Source organism: Porites lutea, chromosome 7, assembly GCF_958299795.1.
Source record: "Porites lutea chromosome 7, jaPorLute2.1, whole genome shotgun sequence".
Taxonomy (NCBI): Eukaryota; Metazoa; Cnidaria; class Anthozoa; order Scleractinia; family Poritidae; genus Porites; species Porites lutea.
The window spans coordinates 817,501-827,417 of record NC_133207.1 but is presented as its reverse complement, the minus strand read 5'-3'; the positions used below and the strand labels follow the sequence as shown (position 1 = coordinate 827,417).

Here is a 9,917-nt window from a genome sequence, read left to right as displayed (position 1 = left end):
CACTTCCCGCTTTTACTAAGTGTGACCGTTGACAAGTTGTCTGTCTTTCGTAAAATTTGTGAAGTTACGAGAGCTGTCTTTACCATAAAATTGTGTACGAGAAAATAGAGCGATCGCTTGGATTTCTTTACTTAAAAGACATGTCAAAGGCTAAGTTTTCCGTTGGAGAGACAGTTTGGGCATTATGGCCCGGGAGCAAGAAATATTACGAGGCAGAAGTGCTTGAACTGCGCAAGAGCGCCGTCTACGTTAACTTCAAAGATGGCTTCAAAACAGAAGTTCCTTTGCGACAAACCTATGTAAGGCTGGATTTTTTCATTGGTTAGATAAAAATTATTTTAAGTTATTTTTCGAATAACCAAAATTTAACAATCGTGGTCGAAAGACCAATGACTGCTGTTTATTTAGCAACATATTTTGCAAGAACACCATTAGGTTAATCTCATGCGAGTTTGTTTATATTTAAGAACCTAATGTGCTAAAAGCTCAAGATTGACCTTTAATACAATTACCACTTTTTCCCTTTGATAAGCCCAGACACTATTTAACGTAGAAATATACGATTTAGCAACTTAGATGTGACCGAAATACTCAATGTTTTTAGACAAGTCTTACCGTCTTACCGTTGCGTTATGTAGAAAGAACAACGATTTCGCTCCCGCTCAACTTCGCCAGCTCGAAGCCCAGCTCGGAGATCTCGTTCACCAGCAAGGCGATCTCGCTCTCGATCAAGATCACCTGCAAGAAGCGGTGGACGTCGTCGAACAAGGAAATCTACATCGGAAGAAAGTCTTGTACAGAAAGTCACACAACAATCTGTGGCTGTAACACCGAGTCGGCGATCACCGAGACGAGGCCGAACACCCGAAAGGAAAATCGAACAGACTTCAGTTGTCACCTCAAGCTCTACAGTAACCTCTGGTAATTCAGGCGTCACTACAGTTCGTGTCACTCGATCTGTAACGAAAAAGCTCATCACTGAAGAGAAAGAAGCGTTGCTCTCAGCAACAGAGATGAAGCCTACGAAAAGCAAGCATGGGTATGAATTCGGTGGCCCTGTTGGCGTTTTCTTCATGATGCTAGCATTACCAGCAGTTGTGGTTTTGTCCTATTTGTTCTGTAATGGAAAGGGGTCTTGTACAGTTCGCCAGTGGCCGTCCTTGCCCCCGATTGAGAAGTTTTTTGATATCGGTCACCTGATTGTTGATGGATGGATTGTACTGCAAGTTATTATTTACATGCTGCCAATTGGAAAGGTAAGACATAGTCGTATACCTGTACTTCTTGGTTATAAAAAACTTAAGAATGCTTATGTAATAAGGTTGCTCCCTTGCCAGTAATGAATTTTATTTGATGGAGATGAAGTTTTGCAATTACTGGATTATGCATCAGTCAATTCCACCTGAGCCCAGCCCCCTCCCGGGCAGTGCAAAATTTGCAAATGCCCCAACCCCAGGACTGACAAGATGGGCAAATGCCCCGCAGTAGCCTGGCGGGGGAAGGGGGGGGGGCTGGGTGCAGGTGGAATTGACTGATGCATTAGACTGAGTATAATATGGGGAATTATTATTATACATTGTACTCACTGTGTCTTCTCACCGGCTAAGAGCCAACAATAATATATTAATTTTGGAAATTAGCTCAACCTAACTAACTAGTCTGGAGGTTGCATGTGGAATGCATGATTTCTAAGAGCCATGTCTATTCTTTTTGGAAAATACTAAACTGTGTTCAGGCAACAGTGTTTTTGTTGTCATTTTCGTCTAAATAATGTATAAGATCAGGCTTGGCCTCCGACCTCAGCTGATAAAACTTATTTTTGGATTTCACAAAAAACACGAATGCATTAACTGTTCATGATACAGTGTACAGTGGAACCTTGATTTATATAACAAAAGTCCTCAATATAATGAACAAATTTCTTTACCCTAATAATAGTAAAATATATGAAAAAGAACCTCAATATAACGATACCTTGTTATAGCTAAAAAATTTTGTCAGTCCCTTGGGCCTTCATTAAATTGAGATTCTCCTGTAGTTAGATCCAAGGCAGTGTTATAACATCCCTCAAGATGTGCATAGCCGTCCATGTCATATGGAAGTGGAATCCAATAATTGTTTTACATTTTTTCTTATCTACAGTAATTACATGACTGACTGTATGTCTTTTGAACTATTATAGGTGGCATATGGGAGAGCGTTATCTGATGGAACTCAACTTGACTACAGACTGAATGGTGGGTCGATGGATATTTTTGAACAGAATTCACATGCATTTCAGGAATAATAAATTGATTGGTATTTCTGTCTTTTTTTCTGACATTTAGGATTTCTTGCTTTAATGCTAAGTGTGATTGGATTTGCTGCCTGTTTCTACTTCAAAGTCAATGTTGCTTTGGTGTATGACACATTCCTTGGGATCATAACAGCAACCCTCATATGGTCTGTTCTGGTTTCTGTCACTGTTTATGTTATGGCCCGTGTGCAGAAGAAGGGACTCTCTCCAGGAGGAAACACAGGTTCTTGAACATGAAACATTTTTAGTAATCAAGCTATTAAAATAACAGCTGAATGTTGAAAGAACTTAGCAATATTAGTAATCATTAAAAGTTTGAGTCCCATATATATACTGAATAGTTTCAGAGAAATTTTCTTTTGACAGGCGAAATTTTATACACTGAGCATGTGTAGCTCAACCAAATTTTTGCCAACAAGCAATTTTACAGTTTTAGATGAGTGATGTTTTCTGGGATATTTCTTGCAAAGAGCTTAATATTGCTCAGGTTGTAACAAGCTCTTCACTTTTTGAACTTAACTTGTGTACTTGGTAATGCTTTCTATAAGTTAACTAGTATGCTAAAATAATGAGTAAAAATTTGAACATCATTCACCTTTACTGTTGGTTGCATCAACATTGTAGTCTACATTGTAAGAGTGGACATGTTGCAGTAATGATGACCTTTTTTGATTTAACTTTCGCTCAACAGGAAATGTTGTTTATGACTTTTTCATGGGTCATCAGCTCAATCCACGATGGGGAAAGTTTGATTTCAAATTTTTCTTTGAAGTCAGGCCTGGACTTATTGGCTGGGTAGGCAAGACTTATTATTTCACGTATCAGTTTGTGATCTGTATGTACAACCTTTATGTGAACAAGAGACTGTATGCCAAATGCGTGATCTATTTTATTGGTACTCCATGATGTTGAGAGTAGATCTCAGGGCCACCAAGAAACTACTGGCCCCAATTGTTCAGAAGGTGGATATAGCTATAATGCAGTTGGTTTCCATAATACTCAGCTGCAGGTTAGCGTTATCCAGTATTTGAACAACTGTGCCCCGTTAGTTTTCAATTACAAGTCTGGTGCACATCTCGTGTACAACTCAGCTTGGCTGCCTCCTTAAATAGGATTAAAAGTGATGTGTATCACAGTTCTGAATGTAACTTTTCAAGTACATGATTTGAAATCTAGGTTAATCTTTCTTTCCTCAGGTGATGATTAACTTCTGTATGGCTGCCAAGGAATACCAGAAATTTGGAGAATTATCTACTGCAATGATCCTTGTGTGCATCTTTCATTTCATTTATGTTGCTGACTGTTTGTTTTATGAGGTTAGTATTGCAAAAATGGTTAAATTCTAAAGTAACATGGTGTTCACAGTACATATAATTATGACGGAGCCACGTAGGAGCCTGTGTCTTTTTGATATTTTTAATGGAGAAAAAAATTCCAGCTGCATGAGCTTTTATGTGGAATGGAACAATGACAAAAATAGGGATGTTCAGTTACATTGTTTGTAAAGTTAATGTTGGGTCATGATCCAGAACATCACAGGCCAAGAAGCTAAAGAATTTATTTCTCTTTAACTGGAAAGACTTAAGGTTCAGTCTGAGGGAATGAGTTTTTAAACTGACTATTTACTTCTTACACTAAGTGTGCAAGGTTTTGATACACTGTACCTACATCTTACTGTATGTTTGTTTTGATATTGATGTTTTTATGATTGTCATTTTTTTGTTTTAGTCGTCCATCTTGAGCACAATGGATATTATCGAGGAAGGCTTTGGCTTCATGTTGGCTTTTGGTGACATATCTTGGGTTCCTGTCCTTTATTCCCTACAGGCACGCTATCTCGTTGATAATACAAATAAACTTCACTGGATAACAACAGCTGCAATCATAGTTCTGTTTGGTATGTCTGCCCTGTCTATCTTGTATACATGTATATGAGCAGGGTTGTCACTAAGATTTCAAGTTGCCTGATAAAGACAACAAGTAGGTGGGGATTCAAACAGCTAGGGCTTTCTTTTGATTCTATTTTTCTTCTATTTTCCTTTGAAAGTAGCCGGGGCCCACATTCATAGTAGCCGAGGAAAATCCCTGGCCCCCGCCTCTTAATGACAGCCTTGCATATGAAACAAAATGTTTTTCACTGATGGTACTTTGATACGTTTTAGTAACAATTCTGTACTTATAAAGTGTGTCTCCCCAAAAATGTCTTGAATTTTGGCCTTCCAAAACTTCAGTTTACATCAGATTCTCATTCTCAATTCTTTTGTCCATACATGTAGTTATTGGATATGCCATATTCCGTGGCTCAAACTCTCAAAAGGACAGGTTCAGAACTGACTCTGACTCTGAGGAATTTCAAGGTGAGCCAAAAACATGCAAATATAAATTCACTGTTGCATTTAGGTGCAGACATGGCGGTATAAGATACAAGCGTTGTTCTTAACATTATTTACAGCAGATAATTTGCAAGAGTTGTGCTACTAGTCAACAACAACCTTTATTATTACATCCAAATAAAATTTTTTTAATTTTTGTTTGCTAATGGAAATAAAAGAAGGAATTGTTACATAATGAAAATTATGCACTATGATAACAAGGATGTCTAGGAGCTCAATTAACAAACGTTTTTATGCTAGTGCATAGCTATAAAATGATAATTTTAAAACATCGTTAACATAGCAAAGAAAGAAAAAAACAAAACAAAATAAGTAAATAAATAACACACACACTGTACATAGAGAAAAGAACAAATATAGTCAACTTTCAAATTGTCTAATCAGTAGATGCTGTTTTAGTAAGCGTTGGAAGGAGAAATCTGGGAGGTCTTTCAAATGATGCCAGAGATCTTAGCAAAGGTCAACAGTTATAGATTGGGTTCACTGTTTTCCTATATTCGTTCTTGTGCATCATTTATACTTTTTGTACTTCAAAGGCATAATGAGGCCACATCTCCCTGAGAGCACTATTGAAAATCATCCCCCCCTCCCTCCCTTCTCGAATAGTCACCCCCTTTTTCTTTTGTTTTGTAAAAAAACGTACATATATGGTTCTCAATGACTTGATAAGTTTGATATTTTCCTACAGATGCAGAAACCATTTTAACTTCATCTGGTCGACGACTTCTGGCCTCAGGTTGGTGGGGCGTGGTGCGGCACCCCAACTATCTAGGTGACATCATCATGGCATTTGCCTGGACTTTACCCTGTGGTACGTCTTAGTCGATCTTTTAAAATAGTATATGTTACATGTACGCCCTTGCGAATAGCAAGTACCTGTTGAATTACCAAAACGAAAACAATGATGGGGAAATACATAAACAGATATACTGCTAGTTAAGTGTCAACTAGCCTGCGTAGCAGGCGCTTGGAAGTAGTGGGTGCAAGAAAAAATGGGCGCGCGAGAAGGAGACGCGCGTGTCTCCCTCGCGCGCGCCCGTTCTCTCTTTCGCCCACTACTTCCAAGCACCTGCTACGCAGGCTAAGTGTCAATCTCTCATATGGTTCCTTCTTTACTCAGGTTCTTCTAGTCTGATTCCATTCTTCTACCCGGTTTACTTGACAATTTTGCTGGTCCATCGTGAACTGAGGGATGAAGCAAGTAACCGCCGCAAGTACGGAGCAAGCTGGGACGAATACTGTCGACGCGTGCCCTACCGCATTCTGCCCAAAGTATTTTAGAGTGTTCCTTTCCATTAGCATTTTTCTTTTAAAGCGTCTATGTTTATAACTGCAGAGAGATACATGTACCTGGCGGGTAGTTCTAATGGTTATTTTGATCCCATTTTTGCTCGTCGCTCAGAAACAATTTGAAGTATATTGATAATTTATTACATGATAAGTAAAAAAGGGGTTTTACTAGCCTGCAGAGCAAGCGTTGTTTGACAGAGTGCGAAGCAGGAGACCTACTCGCGCACGATTCGCGAGAGACGAGCGTGGGACGTAAGTTAGAGGGAAATATAGTTTTTCTTCTCGCCTCGCGCTTGACGCTCGCGTACTCTTCTTCTTCTTACTCGGCTTCTATGCTGGCTATGGTGTAACTGTCATAACCTATGGTGCTTTCCATTGATCGTACTCCGGTAGAAGAGTGCACTTTTATATTTCCAGTCTCTTAAGTGCTGCATAAATCAAATACTTTTCCAAGTGATTTATAGAGTTAATTCCGTATATTTATATTCCGGACTACGGTCACTTGAATGCCATGAATGGACACCAAGATTACAAGTTGCCCATTTTTTCTCTGGAATTCCCCGCAAATAGGTGATCACTCGAGCGTAATGAATATTGCGTTTCGTGAGAACATTTGATGTGCAATGGAAAGTACTGTACGTTAAGACTATACTTAAACGAAATGAAATTTCTTTCTTCGCTTTCCCCCTCCCTTTCCTCACTGGAGATCATTTTCTCAACATAGTCCACTCGTCTATGAAAGAGAAAAAAGAGAAAAAGCGACAACTCCCGAGTCTATTTTTACCAGATATATTAATCTAAAAGCTGTAAGAATCTCACAGCTTTTAGATTTCGTACTTTATATTTTAACTTACAAAAGATTTTTAAGTCGCCTGTTTTTTGTAACTATGTTTCAGAGTTTCCATTTTCCATCCAGGGTGTTGTTGTACATTTTATGCCGATCATTGCCGATAAAATTTTTTAATACCAAACAACTCCCTCACGTTTTTAATCCAATATTTGAATGCATGCATTAGCAACGTTACCCAGATTTAGTTATGTAATGCCTTAAATAGGAATACCGTGTACGTAAAACCTTTCATTGCGAAAACGAAACCTTCGTTTGGGTGAAATCCCTATGGATGTGACCACCAGTGAAAACTCTTCGTCGTTACATTTTCTTGGTTTTATTTTTTATCAATGTTTTAAAACCTTTTTAACACTTCGTACGGCTTTTTGTTTTTATATGTTGAAGGAAAAGTTTTTGTTACGTCGGAAAAAAATCCTTTGGCGCCGAAGACTTAAGCAAGACAACTTTCTTACTCCATTTTCCAAAACATATATCATTTTGGTGGAAAACAGAACCCGCCCAAATGCGCTGGTTTTCCAGTCTCTGATTGGCTGATTCATTCCTCGTCGAAAGGGGTACCCCTTCTCTGAAAAACAGTTTAATTTATCCACATATCGTTGTACAATAAAATTTATTCTTTAGTATTAATCTTCAATTTATTCGTAAGTATTAATTATCCCCATAACTTGGCATGGATTCGTATGTTATTTCGTAGACGTATACGCCAAATGAAGCTTGGTAGCATCACAACACCAATTCCTTCTCATGATCTTTAACAATTTAAGGTTATATTAAGACCCAACTGTGTCTCTCAGTCAAGTACGCCCCAAACATTGTATACGGGCCCTTAATATTATTTCTTAACACCTAAGGTGGTCGCCAGTGAGAACTTTGACATAAGCTTTTTCTTCAAAATGAAGTTTAACACGGTAAATTCAAGAGTTTGTAAAAAATATATTCTTTTTCCAAGATTGTCTAAGAGAAATGAAATGTATCAGTGTTAGCTAAGAGGTAGTTATCAGTGCAGTGTTACCCACTACATGCAGCACAGACTGTACAGAGTTGAATTCAATGGCTCTGCAACAGGAACGAAAGAAAATGTCGAACTACAACTGTGAACGTAGGCTACAGTAATGCTCTAAGGGAATAGGTGAAATTATCGACACCTCGTGTCTCGTTTTTCACCCTAGCCTTCCCTTCAATGTTTCCTTCAATCTGTAGTAGGAAAATATGGGTTTTGACTGCACTAACGTTTTGATAGAAGTTTTGTATATAGTGTAAAGTAGGTGTTTACTTATGGAGTCTGGACGAGAGTGCTCAATACCTCAGTCATCGGTTATCTATTTGAGGCCTTCAGATTCTAAGATGAGTACGAGATTTTGCTCAATACTACGTAGTGCTAGCGCGTGAACAAGCGTCATTTTGGCGGGAAAATGTGGTAGCCGTCGTCATTCTACGACGAGGTTTAGGGAGAATGTAGCGGAAACAAGTTATGAAATGTTAGAAATGTTATCATTTTGCGATCAGGAGAGAGCTTAACCTCCTTCAATAAAGATAGCAGTAATAACTTTTCTGGTGAATCAAAATTACAATGAAGCTTTCCGTGGTGTTTACTTTTTTGTTGAGAACACGTCGAGCAAACTTTAAGTCAACTCTCGCACTGGTAGTCGTTCTCGTTCTGGAATCTCTAGGTCTCTATCGTCGCATCACCAGTGATTTTTCTGCTATCAACTAAAATCCCAGCCCGTTTCTCAGGATCAACCACTTACCCTGGCACACTCCAGGTCTAAGCTTTAAAATAAAAATCGTCTAATTCCACAACTGACATTTGTCAAGTTTTACCCGTTCTGAGCTATCAGGTTAATCTCATCCAGACTTTCTACTTAGTTTTATTTTGTATCAGCATTAACTTCACTCAGAGTTCTTTGATTTTGATATTGTGGAAATAATAAAGTATGCATGTATTTAAAGCCATGCAAGTCGATCTTTCTTTTCGTAAAACAACCAGAGTCACGTTTCAAAATTTGTTGCTTTTTGGGTAACATGTCGCAGTTTTTTTGTTGAACAAATGAGCGGTGTATTATGGTATGTTAATAGGCCATTCAACATGGTGAGCTTTGGTGAAAGAAAAGTAAAGATGGCCTGTATTTCATTCAGCAAGTTGCGAATTGTTTAATTTCGAGCGCTGCAGCATTTCTTGAACAACAAATATTGAACTGTGATTCACCTGCACTCCAGTAACTTTCACCACATTTACTACCAATCCATGAAAAGAAAAAAAGAACCGTGAGTATTTGAAAATCCTATCTTTCATTAGACCATAAAAGTTTTGCGAACTTCTTCAGTGTCAACTGGGGATTCTTTTTCCAGAACTCCATCAGTGTTGCATGCAATATCTAGACACCTTGATGTAGGTGTTTTAAAGCCGCGTTTTTCCAACCCACTTTTCGATGTCTGGATGTCAAATAAAAACGCCACTATACGTCTCGTGTTAGATGTTACTACAAACACGAAAGTGAATGTTTGAAATGATATCCAAACACAGAGAACTGGATCGAGGCAACTGAATCAACTTCAAATTTCGGTTATTATATGATTCTTAGTTTTGCTTTCTAATTCAACAAAGTAGTGACCAATAAATTTAGATAAACGTATCCAAAACATATTCGTTTTTGCTTAGTTGACGGTTGGCTATGTTTAAAGAACTATCTAAATTTAACTGTCTTTTCCTAGCCGAATGAATTTCAAGAAGGAAATAACTCCCATTAGTTTCTATCCTGAATTACTACTAAAGTCTGATAATTTATACGTTAGTTCTCAAATAGTTGCATTTTAGTAGCTTCAAATTGTTTGTATGGATCTTTATATAATTACTTTAGTTCAAAGCGGTTGTTCTTCAATCAGTCTTTTCTTATTTCAATGACTATCAATCAACTCAGCTCTTCCGCGAACATTTGACTATGATCCTTGTCACGATTTAGCCCGTATGACCACCGATTTGCTCTGCACGCTTGTTTCCGGGGCATTAAAGGCCTGAGCTGTGATTACTCGAGCACAATTTCTCCTACTCTTGTTACACAATTAAACCGCTTTTGCTCTCCTGTACTGT

At 38.2% G+C, this 9,917-nt stretch overlaps 2 protein-coding genes across 2 annotated transcripts in view; one reads left to right on the top strand and one right to left on the bottom strand.

Annotated features, from left to right (window-relative positions):
- Positions 1-55: 55 nt before the first annotated feature.
- On the top strand, positions 56-8,782 carry LOC140942963 (delta(14)-sterol reductase TM7SF2-like). Its single transcript, XM_073391985.1, has 10 exons — positions 56-299; positions 639-1,256; positions 2,183-2,237; positions 2,328-2,519; positions 2,988-3,091; positions 3,493-3,612; positions 4,025-4,193; positions 4,573-4,653; positions 5,378-5,500; positions 5,810-8,782. Exons 1-10 carry the CDS (start codon positions 141-143, stop codon positions 5,968-5,970), a joined length of 1,782 nt encoding a protein of 593 aa, XP_073248086.1. The 5' UTR covers positions 56-140; the 3' UTR covers positions 5,971-8,782.
- Positions 8,783-9,854: 1,072 nt separating this feature from the next.
- LOC140942956 (sodium channel protein 1 brain-like) overlaps positions 9,855-9,917 on the bottom strand; it is a 19,152-nt gene continuing 19,089 nt past the window's right edge. Inside the window, exon 23 of the mRNA XM_073391976.1 lies at positions 9,855-9,917. This exon is cut by the window's right edge and continues 945 nt beyond it. The gene's annotated coding sequence lies outside the window, so the exon portion shown is untranslated.